The following is a 20000-nucleotide window of genomic DNA, read 5'->3' on the forward strand; positions in this document are numbered from 1 at the left end:
TGAATGCTGGTCTCTTTTTGGTATGAACATGATGGTATTAGGATGAGATGCATAGTAGGCCAGAATTAACAATTGTTTTTTTAAGTATTCTGCGTAAAACCTTAAACTTTGACAGAAACATTTCCCCAAAATAGTGAACCGATCCAAATATTGCGAAGCAGCAGATGGAAAACAGTAGGGTGATAAGTCTGTGCTGTAGTCACTCGTGGCTTGGTGCATATGTATCTCACCATGCCATGTTGTTAACAGAGAACAGCACCCTGCGGTGACATGGGAAGCCATGGGAGCAACCCCATGGGTAGACATGCTTCATGTGACTCAGGATTAATAGCTCAGTCGAAATCATTACTGCTCTTTTTAAAAAAAGCACTTTCAAAAAGCTAACTTTTAGGTACACTTAAGACACAACATAATGTATTCTCTCTTGGGTGTACCTGGCTGATGGTAGCTCAGTTAATTACATGTAGATCAGCTAGGTATATCAGTTAATTAATCAACCCATCTGTGTTTGGAGCACAGGGAGATGGACTATGATAGGATTCTTTCTTGATCTAACTAGCTAGTTTGTCAGCCTTTGTCAATTTCTCGTTAAAATGCAGTTTGAAATTTCCACCCCTATACTACAAATCCTCCATTGCATATTCATCAAACTCAAGAATTTACCAACACCCCATTAAATACCATGATAAACCTACCCATGGCTTTTTTTTTGGCAAGGCTGGGCAACGGGGCCCTGGTCTTCTGGCCCATAACCCTCCCAGTGTTGGCACTTTACAAATGGCACAACCGAGAATTTACCAACAGTCCTTTGAAGCCCATAATCAAATGGTTATGCACTGCATTTATATAGCGCCTTTCCACTCCTTCGAACACTCAAAGTGCTTTACAATGTATGTACTGTATGCCTCACATTCATCCATTCAGACTCACACTCAAACAATGATGGCAGTGGCTGCCACACAGGGTACCACCCTGCCACCAGGATCAACTTGGGGTTAATTATCCTGCTCAAGGACACATCGATGGGCTCAGGCAGAGCGGGGCTTGAACCTGCGACCTTCTGGATGCCGAACAGCTCCTCAACTACCTGAGCCACCACCGCCCACAACACACAACTACATTTTCTACATCATTGTCCAGAAACAAGACATGGTGACTTAAACCATTTTGTCTTATGATCATTTGGCCCAAATCTCATCTGACCCATACCTCTTCGATATCATTGTCGAGGACAACGATGTTGAGTGGGGCTGTGAGGTTGGCACTGGAGGCGATGGTGGTTCCGACGGGCGAGGCCTCGTTGACGTAGCCCTGGTAGGTAGTCTGCAGGAAGTAGGGCGCCTGGTTGTTCTCGTCCAGAACCTCGATGATCAGGTCCGAGTAGGCCGGGAGCGGGTGGCCATTGTCCTGCTCCGCCTTTTGTCATCATACAAAACACAACACACAGGCACCGGTTGAATGAAAAAAAAGAATCTATTGTACAATGTACATGCATGCCCCAAACAAAGAACACATGCACAGGTTGAACAACACGGTACAATATGTACAATGTATAGGCTACAATACATAAAAGGAATTGACATTTGCATACAAACCAATACGTACACGGTGTTGACATTTGTTGCGGTTTGATTTACTTAAAATCTTTTCCATAATCCGCGAGCCGTTAATTACATTCACGTGTTAATTATGTGCACAGCGAAGTGCTGAATGGTCTTTTCATTTTTCTACCTGCAAAAAATGCATTAAAAAACCAAATCAATCAGAACAAAAACATTGAGCAAAAAAACTCCACAAAACAATGTCAAAGCGGAAGACGCAGAGAAAGACAGAGAACAGGAAGAAAGAGAGAGAAAGAAGAAGAAGAAGAAGAAGAAGAAGAGGAAACCAGGCTCCCTACAGTATTGCAATTCCACAAAAGTATCCAGGCATCCATCAATGAAGCTGTAATCAGTGCCATAATGAGTGGAACGTGCTGCCTGGCGAGGACACGGGGGAGAGCTCCACAGGGCACAAACAAACACATCCGCACATACAAATCCAACGCCCTTTCATAGGGGGAGAAAAAACGATGCCATACATTATTCCACACATTATGCAGCCACACATGTTAATGAGGCCTCGAATCAATACAGGCAGAGGACTCTGCTCGCCTCTGCTCTCTACAACAGGAATTAACCCTTTGAGGAGTACCATCACAAATACTATGTGATTAGAATGTTGCCCCAATTTTGAGTTCTCATTATGATGTCATAAGGACTTTGCAAGATTTGTAACACGGGTGTCTATGGGAGCTGTAGAGTGTTCATGCAAAATTCTAGAGGAACCTGGGGAAAGGCCTTAGGACTTCCGCACACCAGCTCCGACAAAGTGCTGAGCACTGCTCCGCAAAAGTTCGATTCCATTGTTTTCAATACAACCCCGCACACCGGCGCCGATGTCCGCGGACATTCGCGGATGTCGGATAGCGATTAGAGACAACTTCTATTTTGTCTGCGTTGCCCATTGACTATCAATGCTATGTTCTTGTGAAATTGGGTTTGGGGGTCCGAATTATGTCGGAAGCAAAAGTGTGCTGCAGTGCTGTCGGAGCCAATGTGCGGCCGGCCTTACTCATGGAGCACGGAGAGGATGGTTTGTGGTGCAGGGAGAAGGGGATCATGGAACCCGGAGGGGCAGAGAGACAACACACTGTACTGTGTGGGGACCCGACTGCATTTACAGCACGGAGAGGCAATCGATTCTGCATATGCGGGCATAACAGCACTTCAAAAGCACTATCAGTGAGGAAGCGCTCCTTACCATCCCTCTCAACTCCGTTAGCCCTTTCCACAATAACATTAGCCTGCCAAATGCACCTCTAAAGGGCCTATTTTATTGCGGAGGTGGAGAACAGTATCAAGGACAGGCTCTTAAAAGGAAGCCGACTTTTTCAATTATACAACTCGGGGGTCCGTGCCAGACTCACTTTGGTCTAAACAACACACTTCATTAATTTCGTCTCCCTCTCAAAAGTGGGCACACACTCATGGAAGTATATCTTTATCCAGAGAGGACAAACAATCAAACAAAAAAGATTGCTCACTCACACACACACATAGTCACGAGCAGACACAGAAGCACGCACGAACACAGAATCTCAGACACATAGACCTCTCTCCCTCTCACAAAAACACACACACACACACACACACACACACACACACACACACACACACACACACACACACACACACACACACACACACACACACACACACACACACACACGATGGCAGATTGGCATGCAGACAGGCACGCAGACAGGCTCGTGTACACCTCTATAAGAAAGCAATTAGAAAAAAGATCTATGAAACAACTAATGAGCCATAATTGCGTCTGTATATTTTGTCTTTGCAAATTAATTATTGTGTGTATTGAGTGGAAGGGGGTGGAAATAGGATCGAGAGAGAGAGAGAGAGAGCGGGTGTGAGAGAGAGAGAGAGAGAGAGAGAGAGAGAGAGAGAGAGAGAGAGAGAGAGAGAGAGAGAGAGAGAGAGAGAGAGAGAGAGAGAGAGAGAGAGAAAGACCTGCATTCCATTCTGCCAATCTACTGTCTAATTGGCTTGGCTGGAAGAATATTCATATGTGCACGTTAATGTGTACATTCCTTCCAATTCACACGTCTGTGTTTATGTGTCACAACACATCAATTATTTCGAAACTATTTCCAGGAGAGTGCTTCCAACGCAGTGGTGTAGTCTACGTAGAACGCGGGTATACGGAGTATACCCACTTCTAAATTTCAGGGATTTCAGTATACCCATAGCCTGGGAGTACCAATGCTGCCTTGCGCATTATTTTCAAATTGCTGGACACACTTGTGATTTAGTGTGGCGTTTGCCACCAGACAAGTATACCCACTTAAAATTGATTGATCCATTGTTTTGAATAGCAAAAATATATACAGTATACCCACTTCAGAAAATGCTCAAATATACAGTATACCCACCATAAAAAAGTAGACTACACCACTTTTCCAACGTACAGTTCATAAATTGCATGCACTGTATACACAACACTGGCTTATTGCTTCTTACGTTGGCCAGTGCTTAGACTGGAAGCATTTCACAATGGGCCTCGAACAATCAGGAGCACAGACACATGCACACAATACAAATTCTCTCACACACACGCACGCACAAACACACACCCACACACACAAACACAAGCGTGCACGCACACACACACACACACACACACACACACACACACACACACACACACACACGCGCACACGCGCACACACACACACACACACACACACACACACACACACACACACACACACACACACACACACACACACACACACACACACACACACACACACACACACACACACACACAAACACACACACAAACACACACAGGCACGCACGCACGAACGCACACACATACACACACACACAGGCCGTTAACTGAAGCAGTGGGCAGATGGCAGATTTGAGTGATTGCATGACACACATCACTGTGTGACCGGCTCACCCAGCTTGAGCCATTACTCTCGGGCCTGCCTCCTACAAATCACACAGCTATGGACTGGCAGCATATGAGCTGGACCATACGAGTCAATTGAGTCAGTGTGTGTGTGTGTGTGTGTGTGTGTGTGTGTGTGTGTGTGTGTGTGTGTGTGTGTGTGTGTGTGTGTGTGTGTGTGTGTGTGTGTGTGTGTGTGTGTGTGTGTGTGTGTGTGTGTGTGTGTGTGTGTGTGTGTGCGTGAGCGTGAGCGTGTGTGTGTGAGAGCGCGCTCGAGATTGTTTGAAGCACATATGAAATATGTCTATTGTAAATTGAATTTGTATTTTGTACACAGGAGAAAGAGAGAGAGAGAGAGAGAGGAAGAGAGAGAGAGAGAGAGAGAGAGGGAGAGGGAGAGAGAGAGAGAGAGAGAGAGAGAGAGAGAGAGAGAGAGAGAGAGAGAGAGAGAGAGAGAGAGAGAGAGAGAGAGAGAGAGAGAGAGAGAGAGAGAGAGAGAGAGAGAGAAATGTAATTTAATGTAAATCCAATGCTCCTTGGGGGAATCTGTGTTTGTTTTCTCTGTTTGAACAGTTATGTTTACACGTGGATATTTCCATTTTAATTTACTTGTAGCGTAGAGCAGTTGTGCTTTATCAGATCTTTCTGTAATTACAAGCAGCTTGTCTTTCCTGGTAATTGTTACAGTGCAAACAGACTTAAACACATTTACTAACCTTTTTCTGCCTGCCAGATATGAACACAGCATACACACGCATGCATGCATACACATGACACACCACCAAGATGCACACATGTACGTACTAACATGCGCACATCCAGATAAGCTCACACACACATGCACACATACACGCACGCACGCACACATGTATTCACGCACACACGCACGCACGCACACATGCACGCGCGCGCAGACACACACACACTACCTTGATGACGAGTGTGAAGGTGTGAAAGAGGTCTCTGCTGACTGGCTTGAGGAGAAGCAGCTCGGCTGTAGTGATGTTCAGAGAGAAGTATTCACCGTAGGCCGCCGGGTGACCTGCAACAGAGGCGGTAGAGTGAGGCTAATGTGAGAGGGTTGTGTGTGTGTGTGTGTGTGTGTGTGTGTGTGTGTGTGTGTGTGTGTGTGTGTGTGTGTGTGTGTGTGTGTGTGTGTGTGTGTGTGTGTGTGTGTGTGTGTGTGTGTGTGTGTGTGTGTGTGTGTGTGTGGTATATGTAGGTATGTGCCTGTGCATATGTGTGAACACGTGCACGAGCGTGCATGCATACACAAAGGCACAAAGCACACATAATGCCAAAGAAGCGCCTCTGCGTGTGCGTCAACATTTGTGCAGTCCATTTGTATGTGATTGAACTACGTCTGTTTGAATATAATGACAACTTAAGTTGTGATAGGCCACCGCTCATCTGTTTAGAAGATGCAGGATTCAGTAGAAATTTCTGTATGAAAGCCTGATGAAGGTCTAAGGACCGAAAGCTTGCAAGTCAAGTAAAGCTTCTTTGCACAAAAATAGACCTGAATTGTGCGGATTGTCTTCTTTTTATACTGAATATGACAGCAAGGGCTGTGCTGCTGTACACTCACCAACTAGGATGTAGTAGAGTATCCCAGGCCGGTCGGATGGAGGCTGGATGTTGCGGTCCATGTCCACCGCCTTGATAGGAGGCTCCACCTGCAGGGGGTTCAGCGTACTCTGAAACACAGCACAGAGGAGAGTTGGTCTCATTAGAATACCCTGTCAATCAATGCATGCTGTAGTAGACAGTGATTAGCAACAGTGCTAACAAACAAGGTAACAAACAAAACTGACACACTAAACATTCTGCTCACCGTGCATAATTGCAACATCACATATTACTCTGAGGAGGAGATTGTGTGCAATAATAAACCTGTTCTATGGCGGATTTTGACTGCCACGATACAGAAACAATACACACTTGGGAGGGAGGCGGGGGGTGTAACCTGACATTTCAGCTGGAACGTTTCAACAACCAACACGTTTTCAAACGAGGCAACCTTTTCCAAAATCCTTGCATGTGATTGGATAATCCATCTTTCTGTCGTCTTGACTGACGCACAACTTCAGCTACTCACATTGAACTCAACCCCTGACGCAGATGAGAGTGACAGGTGAAAGAAGAGCAATAATGTTTCCCATCTATGGAAAATCCCATCCGGCGAAACTGATTGGTTCATTCGTTCAGAAATTTCTCTGACTTTCACCGCACTCAGATGGTTGCATCAGGAAACCGGAAATGCCCTTGCATGGATTTTGTCTACATTCAGCCAGAAGACGTAAATCAGGTTTAGAGTGGAGGGGCTCTATTCGACAGGACAGTGAAGGAGTGACAGGAAAGTGAGTGGGAGAGAGAGATGGGGTATGTTTGGGAAAAGACTCAGGCTGAATTCGTCCCCATGGGTATATAGACAGTATATGGTCACAGAAACAATGCAGCCTTTGTTAGTGAAACCTAAACTATGCTGTCAAAAGTATTCGCTATCCTGCATTGACTGTGAGTTAGTGAATACTTTTGGCAATATAGTGTATTGCCCTACAAAGCCAAAAGGCTGTCATTATATATAGTATATATTTTGTCAAAAGTGAGTTGATTGAGTGATGGATTGCCTAATGGCTAGCACTGATAGAACATGTCAGTTAGCCACTACCAGGGCTGGACTGGGATGAAAAAACAAGCCGGGCATTTTAGCCAAAGCCAGTCGGCCAGGCATTGAGAGAAACAATGAAGCCTGTGACAAAAATTGTAGTCGTCGATTATGGGCTATTTTGACCACAACAGCCAAAATGAAAATTTAAATCTAGTTCGAAGAGGTCTGCTGTAGCAGCATGAGGACTGATACCACTGCATTGAGGGGAGGGCCAAGCCAAAATCATCAACAGGCCACCGGGCAAGTGCCCTGTATGCCTTATGGCCAATCCAGCCATGGCCACTACTTCGGTGCTCTGATGGTGACTGACGGGCATTTTATCAAAGTGCTTTAGAAAACGTAATGCAGGGTTCTCTTTGATTGTTGTTGCCAATTCCACAGCAACATTTTACACTGACGGCTCAATTAGTCAAACCTATTATTTTCTATGTCAATGTAACAAATCCTAGCATGCGTATTAAATACATAGCACTGAAGTACCGTTCCTGTCTCTCGTTCACTCTAGTAGTGTGGCACTTAGCGATGGAATTCACCTTGTGGCATCTCCTTCGTCTTGTGAATACACTGCATGCTTCTAAATAGTACAAGAAACAGCAGAATAATACACCTCACCACTGCCATACCTACAACATGTTTCAATAGGATGCATGCCAACTAGTGGCGCAACGGATCATCATTGATCCGTGGTCCGTTCGGACCAATCATTTCGGTTCGGCACACACATGGTCCGCGGATCGATTTATGAAATTGTGCGCATGTTCAATCTAGTCGTTTGGGACGTCTACCTCACGCACTGCATGGAACACAAACAACAACACAAACTGTTGCCGAAATCTTGCCTGTGCCATAGTTGCAAAACATTCCGTGCGATAGCCTACTGTAAATGCATTTTGAAGACTGACTGTCAAACTCAAACTGTCAATGTCTAGAACTACTCTCGCTAAATGTTTGTGTTGCGATCGGTTGAGTTCAGCGCATTTGCGACGCAGTGAGATATGCTCATGTAACGTACCGCGATTGTCGCGTGTGATATAAAACTTTGGCAAACTGAATTCATGTCGTGTTGTGATTCCTGACATTTTCAGGACAGCGAGCAGGTTAAATCATCTCGTTAGACATTCTGTGCGCTCTGATGTCCCTGCAGAGTCTCCGCCTCCTTAAAGCAGCCGCTGCCCTTTTTAACAGTCAATGCCGATTCTCTCTCTCTCTCTCTCTCTCTCTCTCTCTCTCTCTCTCTCTCTCTCTCTCTCTCTCTCTCTCTCTCTCTCTCTCTCTCTCTCTCTCTCTCTCTCTCTCTCTCTCAGAAATGCTGAACCGCTGAGGCAATTGTGTTTCAATAAAAGATTGATGCATTTACCTGTATTTGCATGTACAATTAAGGACATGAGCTCTGGTCTATGCGCCATCTGTCAGTAGGTCACAAGACTTTAAGCCATTATTTTGGTAGTGTGCATATTCTCAATTAGACATTTTGATATAGATTAATCTAGATTAATTTCATAATTGCAATGAGATTAATCTACATTCAAAAAATGATCTATGCCCACCCCTAACAAAGACACAGCTTATGTTTATTTGTGTTATCGATTAAAAAAATAAAATAATAATGATATATATATATATTTTTTTTTTTTTTGCTGATCCGAAAAATGATCCGATCCGTGGGCTCTGTCCGAGGAACGGTTCGAACATTTCTGATCCGTTGCACCCCTAATGCCAACATGGGAGCCATTTTTTCCTCACCCTGTATTTGAACAGTTTTCATTTGTAAGGTAGCATTATGTACACACCCCTTAGCAACCCAGTATCAACATGTTCAATAGCAATGTGGCGTCGACTCAAGCCATAGCTATGCCCAGAGCGGAGGCCCCATAGCAACCCGACATCAACTTATCCCAAAATGACCTGACATCTACATATCTCATAGCAACCTGACATCAACACATCCCATAGCAACCTGACATCTACATATCCCATAGCAACCTGACATCAACATATATCATAGCAACCTGACATCAACATATCCCATAGTATAGTAATCTGACATTAACATACCTCATAGCAACCTGACATCAACATACGTATCTCATAGCAACTGGGCATATTCACATTCCATAGCATTGCCCCATGATGTGTTTACTTGTAAATCCTATAGCAACCTGACATCTACATACAGTATACCATAGCAACACACTTCCATTCACATTCCCCATGATAACAAGGCTTCTCCTCTCGCATGACTGGCATGACTGGCATGACTCTTCATACCTGATGTAAAGGTACTGCTCACTGGCTTTGACAAGATTCTGCTCCCTCCAACCTTCGATTTATATATTTTACAGACCAGCATATCAATGTCACATTATGATAAGGGCTTCCGCACACCGGGTCCGACAAAGTGCTGAGCACTGCTCAGCTAAAATTCGATTCCATTGTTTTCAATAGAACCACGCACACTGGCGCCGATGTCCGCGGACATTCGCCGATGTCGGATAGCAATTAGAGACAAGTTCTATTTTGTCAGCGCCGTCCATTGACTATCAATTGCTCTGTTTGTGTGAAATTGGGTTTGGGGGTCCGAGTTCTGTTGGAAGCAAAAGTGCGCTGTAGTGCTGTCGGAGCCAATGTGCGGCCGGCCTAAGGGGTTACATAGTGAATGGAATGTATTGTTTTATCATGATGTCATAAGATGAATGCGCTGATGGAAGTGGTTAGCACAACTGCTTGCTTCAGAAGTGCTCAACAAACAATGTCTAAGCAAAAAAGTGTGGATACCTGAGGCAGGTCTGACATGGTAGTTAGAATAATAGACAAAGACAGGTCTGCATCCACCAAATGATGTAAAGTGCAAAGTACCCTGGGAATGGTACCCTCCGCAAACACTGGCTTTGGGCATTGTTATGGGCACTTGGCTGATATGTGTGCTGGGTTAAAAGCAGGTTGCAAATTTGTTCTGCAAGTGTAATCACAATAGGAAAATGGGAATCAGTATAAATGGCCCGAAAGACTATTGCGATGCAAAGTTTGTTCAGAGTGATTTGAATACTGATGCATTCAGTTGCCTCGGCAAGCAAAATTAGTTCAAATTGCTATGAAAGACCTTTAGCAGGGTATACATATATACAAGTTTTACTTCTCATTTACCCATGAATGACCCTCGTTTATTGCGTGGTACATTCCTCCATTTTAATGAAAAAGAAAAGAGAAATGAAAAACTGTTTACATTCTGAACGCCAGGTCATTAAGGTACATTTTCCCACCAAATATGATTACAAAGCTTTAAACGCTTCTGCAAATGAATCCCTATTTGTGTGCGTGTGTGTGTGTGTGTGTGTGTGTGTGTGTGTGTGTGTGTGTGTGTGTGTGTGTGTGTGTGTGTGTGTGTGTGTGTGTGTGTGTGTGTGTGCGCGCGCACGCGCGCTCGCACAGGTGTGTGCGTGCGTTCATGCGTGTGCATGTGCGTGTGTTTTTGTGTGAATGCCTTTTCTTTTTTCGTCTATCTTCAGAATGCCTTTTTATTTTAATCAGACCGTTTATCTAAATTAGATAACTGTAATAAGCAAACAGCGAGACAGGCGAGAGTAAACAGCAGCCTTGGAGCTGACATATGGTGGGTGGTCGGGCGGATTGCTGGGAAATGCTAGCGCTAATGAGCGCCGGCATATGCTAATAGGGGAAATGTGATTTTTACTCTTGCACCGCAGATGAAACAGCCTTACATTTGTTATCCGCCTGTGATCTTGGTAAACCTCCAATTTGGCAAAGGCGCGATGGATTCAGTCGGGCCTGGTTCAATGGCTTATCCATACATCTATCTTGTTTGAAATTTTGGGAGTTAGAATTTTTCCACCCTAGATCAAAAGCTTTACATTCGTGATTTTGGTAAGCCGCCAATTTAGCAGAACACTGTAGTAATGCCTGGCCTTTTGCAATGGCTTATTACCTGATTCATGAGTTATTCATACGTTTTTATCCAACTTATACAGTAATGCACATAGTCATTAACAGACATTGTTAAAATGTTTCAAAGGTACACAGTCAATGTAACGTATATTTAAATGTCAAGAGAGTCCTTGTGCACAAGCCCTCAGTAATGCAGGTGCAGGTGTGAGGCAGGAGAAGGTGAATCAATGAACAAAATTCAAGAGACACCGCACACTGCTTACTTTTCTTTACTTTATGGTGCGAACCTGATGACGCATTGTGCCTGACGCATTGACGCACTGATGACGGGCGAAACGCGTTGTTCGTTCCGAGAAATAAAGTAAAGAAAAGTAAGCAGTGTGCGGTGTCTCTTGAATTTTGTACATTTAAATGTGTAAGGATAATGCATGCACAATCTGGATGCTGGGCCAAAACAGGGAAGTCCAGTAACTCAAACAAGAACAAGAAGAGAAGTTTTTCTACAAAAGCTGACATGTGTTGCTGACTCTATCTGTCTGTAAACCCACATGTAACTCTCAAAACATAAAAATCGTTCTACTATAAACTCTAAACTCTATATTATAGCCTTAGCCTTAGTTATTCTAATTTGTAATGCACCATGTGTGTGCTATGTATGATGTTGTAGCCACAAAAAATAATCACTAAAGAAATTGAATCAACTGTCAACAAGTTGTATACCGCACTCACAGTCAAAAGGTGCCAGCCAAGAAAAAAAATCCTCATGGACTTCTTGATTGAATTCTTGAAATAAACTGTCTGAATACTTTCATGAGTAAGTCTAAATACATCAATTGAATAAAGCAGCAGTAACTTTATGCAACGCATGGCTGACTGAGAGTGCTGTGTTAAGTTAACGTCAGTATGAAGCTTCAGTCCTGCTGTGCTGGCACTCTACGCCTAGCTCGGGGGGAGGGAGGGAGGGGCGGGGGGGCACGGATGGTAATTATAGTTGCTGTATGGCCGATTCTGCCCACACAGTATGGAGCAGAGCTAACAATTGCAGTTGCAGATATAATCTGTCCCACCTTCGCCGCTCAGCACTCCTACCAATTTACAATTCTCTCATCCTCCCTTTGCCCAATCTCTCTCTTGCAATGCATTTCTCCCTACCTTTATCACTTTTTCACTCTTTCACTCTTTCACTCTCTCACTCTCTCTCTCTCTCTCTCTCTCTCTCTCTCTCTCTCTCTCTCTCTCTCTCTCTCTCTCTCCTCTCTCTCTCTCTCTCTCTCTCTCACACACACACACACACACACACACACACACACACACACACACACACACACACACACACACACACACACACACACACACACACACACACACACACACACACACACACACACACACACACACACACAGCATATGGCAAAGCATGACCGAGTAATACATCTCTCAAACACGCAAATTTTAACGTGCCCTAAGCCTCACCTTGGGGTTTGAGAGACTGTAAAGAACCATAAAGCCTTTTTACACTAATTACATCTTCAAAGAGAAGGGGGCACGAATGCGGAAAAGACTCATCAGCATTTTTATTTAAGGAGCCCGGTTTATTACTTAACATGATGCTCGCAGCTTTACCGGGCACCAGGATTTTTGTAGTCGCACTGAGCCAATATAACAAAACACACTCCACTCTAAGGCCAGTCTGAGCTCCCGGGATTCTCCTCAAAAAAAAAAGAAACTTCCCCCAAAGTCCCCACCACCTGCTGCCAAGGACAGTACAGTGCATCCACACTGAGAACAGCTATCCCATGCCAGCTACTGTCAGAAGGGCTTTGCTAATCGGCAGGGCTTTCATGGAGTACAACAGAAAGATGTGGGCCAGAGAGGACAACTTAGTAGTAGTGAGGACACCATCCCAGGGAGACAGCATAAGCGGGAGGACACTGCAGTAGCAGCAGCAGCTGCAGCTGCAGGACATCAGAGCAGGAGGACAGCTATCCCCAGAAGACAACAACGAGAGGACTTTCAGTGCCGCAAGACACAATACGGTATAACATGAGAGAGTAGAGAGAGAGAGGTTCCATTGGCCCATTGTTTCCGGGTTCTATTATTGCAAAGGGGGGAGGGGGGAGATCCCCCTTTAGGCAGACCTAAGGACTGTTCTATTCAATGCTAGGAGTATTATGACACGCCCCGTTAGGCAGACCGGAACCTGGTCATGTTAGGTGCCCATAGCAACCTATTACCTTGGCATATCTCTATATACTTAAAGAATCTCTGGTATAATATGAGAGCATGACAGCAGGAAGACACCACAGCAGGTGAACACCTACACTAGGGAGACACCAAGGCATACAAAGTCATAGCAGGAAGACACCTTCTGCAGACAACAGGACGGCACTGCAGGAAGACACCTTCCCCAAACAACAGGAGGAGGGCACTGCAGGAAGACACCTTCCCCAGACAGGAGATCACTGCAGGAAGACACCTTCCCCAGAGAGGAGGAGGATACTGCAGGAAAACACCTTCCCCACACAACAGGAGGGCACTGCAGGAAGACACCTTCCCCAGACAACAGGAGGGCACTGCAGGAAGACACCTATCCTGGGGAGACACTTGCCTGGTTAACACCGATGAGGTAGTCTGGAGGCTCCCTAGGCAATTTTTTGTAATAAAGGTGTGGTTTACGATTGTCCATGGCTGTTTATTGGGCGTTATGGAAATATAATTTGACATATACGTAGCCCATGGCCAATCACGTCGGCTGTACCTATTCAAACAAACTGCAAATTTCCGTTTGGGAAATTGTATGGCTCATTGCCTTTCCACACCTCCCCGTTCTGATTGGCTCCCTCCCTCAGGACCCCATTTTTGGGGGAGAACCTTTATTGTCTTTCCGATCAGGACAATAGTGAAAAGTAGCGTGAGTTTTCTCAGGCTAGGGAGACACCACTTCAGGAAAAGAATATTGAACAAGAATATAGAATATTGAACAAAGGGCCAGATGTTGCATGCAACTCTGTCAATAAGAAGAACTAGCGTATGCTGACATAGCTTGTCAGTTACGTGTATGTTATTCCTGCACATTGCAATTAACACTAGAACTACCAGGATTTTTCTGCCTACCTAGAAGTACCAGACAGGGGTCATTTGACCCTGTGGCTTTTAGCTAATACACTAATCACTCATTTTGTTATGGTAATGAGGCTGTTAGGGGCCGTGTGTGGGGTGAGGGGTGAGGGGGTCACACCTTACAGTGCTAACAGCCAAGACAAACAGGGACAGAGAGCTTCTTCCCAAGGGCTGTCAGCCTCCAAAATCACCACAGGTAAATAGCAACTTGCATGAAGATATCAGCAGCAAAGACAGATAGCACAGTTTGGCAGTGTGTTACAGTTTTCCCCATTGGTTTGGCTCTTTTCTTGAAACTGAGATGTCATTCTCAAAACATGGACAAATCCCAAAACTAATTTGCGGTTCCTCACAACAGAATGGCATTTATCATTGCTTTCATCAAATTTCAAATGTTTTTGTACATGTCTCAATCATTTAGTACATCCTTGCAAATGGCTATGTACAAGTATCCTACAGTTAACACAATCAGCTTACATTTAGTACATTTTCAAATGAATGTATCTTGCTGATGTATCCCAATTGGTTCATTCTCAGTGTAATGGTTGTCCTGAAAACATGTCAGCACATTTTCTTCATATAAGTCATCAATGAACGTGGGAATGTCCCATGTGATCATGACGAATCATATGAAAGCAACCAGATAATGGTTGAATTAACGTGTGAATCAGTTTTTGCCTTTCTGCATTTAGTTTCAGAGTAGGCTATGTATTTTTTCCCCTGCCACTTTGAAGTTCATCGTATAGCACTTCAAAGATTGAGGCCAAGCAGCCTATATTAGCAACTGTTCTATGAGATGCTTTGTACATGCCTCAAATGTTTAGTACATCTATGCAGATGGCTATGTACAAGTACCCTACAGTTGACACATTGAGCATACATTTAGCACATTTTCCAAATAAATTGACCTTTCTTACCTAAATGAATTAGGCAATTCTCAGTCTAATGGTTGCCCTCTCCAAAACATGTCAGTATGATTTCATTGTGTAAGTCATTATAAGCAAAGTAGTCTACACAATTGTCAAATCAGTCAAGGACATAATATTTTAGAATTTAATTACTGTAAACAGTAAAACGGGTAAACCGTGTTTGGAGTGATATGAGCAAGAGATGAGGATCCATTTTGTTATGCTGAACCATCCAGTTTATTTTGACGGAATGACTAAATGAGCCAAAGCAATTGAGAAGGATTATGCCCTTTTTATGGTACTGACTATTTATGTGGGAGAAGGTTTAGTGCTGATGCAAGAATGAACTGTTTTGGGAGGTATATGACATTTTGCTAGTTATCTGAACTGTTGTGCAGAAGTGTAAGAATGTTTGGCCAAATTACCCAAAATTTATAGAAATGTCATCTGGGTTTCAAGAAATCAGCCAAACCAATCGAGAAAAACTGTAAATGCCCTCACTGCGCTGTGATGACTGTTACAAATACACATGTGGGAAATGCCGAAAGGAGCAACGGCAGTGCCAGAATTGTTAGTGACTGTTCAAATGTATTTCACTCATTTGCATTCTTTGTAAATATGCTTTTGTATTTTTTTTCTTCTATTTTTGGCACACAAAAATAAGTTACTTCTGCAACAACCTTCCACACGAAAACTGGGAAAACAGTTGCTTTTGCATTCATTGTAAATATGTTTTGTTTTGTATTTTTTTAACAATAAATGTTTAGAGTTTTGATCCCAAATTCTTGTTGATCCTGATGATTCACTGCATAAAAATCCACCATATGTTTATAAATCCACCATAGGGGCACGCACGCAGACACACACACACACACACACACACACACACACACACACACACACACACACACACACACACACACACACACACACACACACACACACACACACACACACACACACACACACACACACACACACACACATGCAAAAACACTCTGTGTCTCAAGTGACAGCTGTGAGCTGCTAACAGCCACATTTCCACAACAAAAGGAGTGTCAGCAGGGGGTCCAAAGGGTCAAATGACCCCCTTGTGGGGCTTTTAGGTAAAAAGGTCAATTGACCCCTCCGTGGTAGTTCTAGTGTTAAATGCATTTAGATGTAGCCTATGTACTCGGTTAATCTTAATTTTGCAAGACCCCTGTTTTGGGTAGCATTTTAAACATGCTGACTGACGGCATGACTTTTTTTTAATTTAAAAACTGTCTTTCTTGCCCACCTCTGATGTACAGTAATAGAGAGAGACACCACAGCAGAAACACACCATAAGAGGACAGAAGGACATCATGGCAGGGAGGTCCATGGGGCCACCATGTAGTAAGAAGAAAGAATAACAGGGAGACGACCCAGCAGAAAAAAACATCAAAGGGTGGCAACAAGACACAACACGATAGGATGATGGCAGATAGACAAGATACAATGAAGGCACATACAGTATCTCAGGATGATAACACGGTAGCAGAATGACACAGAAAGAGGGAAAATTCCCCTTCAAACCCCCAACAGACATAAGATACCATACACAGAAGGTTCCATGGCACACCATAGCGGAATGCCACAATAACACACAATAGTAAGAGACCATGAGAAAGAGATAGATACACAAGAAGTCACAATCTTGTAACTATTCTGTGGAAATGTATTGTCTTCTTAGGCCACTTCGGTAACCTTAAATGGTGTTGCGTTCAGGCTTCCCACTGTCCTTCATAATGTGTGGAGCAATGCTGTCTGTAGGCCTACCCAAAGCGAAAACAAAACCCTGCCTGACTGCATTTATATTTCATAGAGATGAAGAGAGAAAAAAGGGAGAGAGAGAGAGAGAGAGAGAGAGAGAGAGAGAGAGAGAGAGAGAGAGAGAGAGAGAGAGAGAGAGAGAGACAGAGACAGAGACAGAGACAGAGACAGAGAGAGAGAGGAGCTTCATATGAATACAGCATAATGAACCATAGCTGAGTGTGCAGTTTAAAGTTGTTCATCCCACCACCCCCCCACAAAAAAACCCCTTACCCAAACACCCCCCGCCATGTCTGAGCTAAGAGGCGTTTTGCACTGTGTGTTCATAATTAAAAATAAAAACGCAGGGAGGCAGCTCTTATCCATTCCCCATAAACACACACACACACACACACACACACACACACACACACACACACACACACACACACACACACACACACACACACACACACACACACACACACACAGACACAGACACAGACACAGACACAGACACAGACACAGACACAGACACAGACACAGACACAGACACAGACACACACACACACACACACACACACACACAGACACAGACACACACACACACACACACACACACACACACACACACACACACACACACACACACACAGAGGGGAGTCGTCGTGGCTGATAAGACTTGAGGGCGGAGCATCTGTCTATGCCACTGACATGCCAGCTTCTCACATTTACACTTAACTCCATTTGACGATATCACTTCAGAGCCTTCATATACTATATTCTACACATGAAAGAAGGTTATATCATCAATTTATACTGTCATCATTTATGGCTGTCATCGCTGCACAGTGTGCTATAGTGTCAGGCTATGAAATCTACTTACATTGCAGATAGTGCCATTTGTTGGGGTTTTTTTTCATTCTCTTTGTGTGTGTGTGTGTGTGTGTGTGTGTGTGTGTGTGTGTGTGTGTGTGTGTGTGTGTGTGTGTGTGTGTGTGTGTGTGTGTGTGTGTGTGCGTGCGTGCGTGTGTACCCCCTGGGACTAAAAATCCCTTTACAAAGACACCCCAAGAGCAAAGTGTAGGCCTACCTCAGCACTCAGAGGGAAACAGAAGGGCACACAGGCACGCACACACTCTTGCTCACACAAATGCACACACACACACACACACACACACACACACACACACACACACACACACACACACACACACACACACACACACACACACACACGCACGCACGCACGCACGCACGCACGCACGCACGCACGCACGTACACACACACACACACACACACACACACACACACACACACACACACACACACACACACACACACACACACACACACACACACACACACACACACACACACACACAGCTAGCCTGTGAAGTCACGGCGCTCCTGCTTGCTGCTAGAGCAGCGAGTGCAATCCCATCAGCCCCTGCTCCCTGACAGCCTGAGCAAGTGACAGGAAGTCCCCAGGGAAGCCTTCCCATGGGGCTTTGCACCGCAAGCATACGGTGAGGGCACAGAGAAAACGGCAACCACACACAGAGAAACGTACAGACACACACAATTGCCAATATAAAGTACACACATACTTGAATGCATGCGCACGCACACGCACTCACACACACACACACACACACACGCACTCACACTCACACGCACGCACGCACGCACGCACACACACACACACACACACACACACACACACACACACACACACACACACACACACACACACACTATGGTATGCCCCTAAATACAAAACCCATCAGCAAAGGCACGTAAGGATATATATGGATTTTAAACGTCTCAAATGGCTCGATAATGCAAGAGAGAGAGAGAGAGAGAGAGAGAGAGAGAGAGAGAGAGAGAGAGAGAGAGAGACTTGACAGACTATGACTGAATTTATAAAAATCTGTAGTTTTTCTTTTATGAATGTCAGCCATTCCATTTCCTTCCCCACTGATTCCATGGCAGCAGCCAGCCTCTCAGAAGCTGTTCTGTTCGTAGTGCGTGTGTGCGCGCGCGAGCGTGTGTGTGTGTCCTTTCTTGTGTGCCTGCGTGCGTGCGTGCGTTATGTCTGATTAGAGTCTTAGAGACCGGTGCTAGCATTATGGCATGGCTGAAGTGATTTTTTAAGAATGGAGTGAGAGCGTTTGAGGATAAAATGCTGAAGCATTTCTCTGGCCACTTGGTATAGGCCTACAGACTGTACAATGCAGCTTCATTTTGTCCTAGTGCAAAAAAGTAAAATGTCTGCCATACTTATAACAGGCCTTCATGTACGCAACAGCATGTATTCTGTCTTTGGGAGCAGGTCATATTGAGGCTGCTGAAAAGTGTTGCATTTTGGGTGCGCCATGATACAGGGTCATGTCACTGAATTTAACCAGGTGTTGCAGCCCATACAAACTTCCATCAAAACAACTTTTGGCCGAGCCACAGGCCTGTCAGAAATGGACTTCCAATTTCCTGCATGGCTTTGCAGGTAATTCCGCAGCTCAGTTCCAAACACTGACTTCCCACAATTCCAATCTCTTGGGATAAGCTGCAACGGGAAGTGATACTTCAGTAGAAAATGGGTGGGTGCATTGGGGGGGAGAGGGGGGGAGCCTTCGTGCTGTTTCACTAGGGTTGATGGTCACGGAGGCCTAGTCAAGAAGAACGTTGTATTTGGCAGATACCTTCAAAAGGACTGTGTGTGTGCGTGTGCGTGTGTGTGTCTGCGTGCATCTGCTCATGCGTGTCTGCCTGCTATGTGCGTTATCCAGGACGAGGAGAACAGTCGATGTTTTGTGACAGGGCTAAGCCACAAGAGTATGTCCTGTTCCGATTCCCAATTGCCATCATTCCCACAACTCAGCACAAAAAAGATGCTCTCGAGCAGCCTGTCAGGTGGTTTCATCCAGAAAAGGAGCTTTTCAAAAAATAGAAGCTGAAAGAGGAAAAGTAATCATGGAAGGTGCTAAATCGCCCATCATGAGTGTTGGTGGAGGGGGACAGAAAAAAAGGAGACAGATGTCCAAGCACTGATTTTTTTCTTTCCTTTTTTGTTCTCCTTCATTTCACACTTTGATGTTTCAGTGCC

The 20000-nt window shown here is 44.6% G+C and overlaps 1 protein-coding gene across 1 annotated transcript in view; it reads right to left on the reverse strand.

Moving 5' to 3' along the window:
* Positions 1–20000, reverse strand: part of LOC134441635 (protocadherin-15-like) — a 247469-nt gene that overhangs the window by 183619 nt on the left and 43850 nt on the right. The window contains exons 9-11 of the mRNA XM_063192026.1: positions 6107–6215; positions 5448–5560; positions 1210–1416 (exon numbers count right to left, since the gene is read on the reverse strand). Of these exons, the coding sequence (XP_063048096.1) occupies positions 1210–1416; positions 5448–5560; positions 6107–6215 (429 nt within the window). The remainder of the gene's footprint in view (positions 1–1209; positions 1417–5447; positions 5561–6106; positions 6216–20000) is intronic.

This window comes from Engraulis encrasicolus, chromosome 24, assembly GCF_034702125.1.
Source record: "Engraulis encrasicolus isolate BLACKSEA-1 chromosome 24, IST_EnEncr_1.0, whole genome shotgun sequence".
In the NCBI taxonomy this organism is placed as follows: Eukaryota; Metazoa; Chordata; class Actinopteri; order Clupeiformes; family Engraulidae; genus Engraulis; species Engraulis encrasicolus.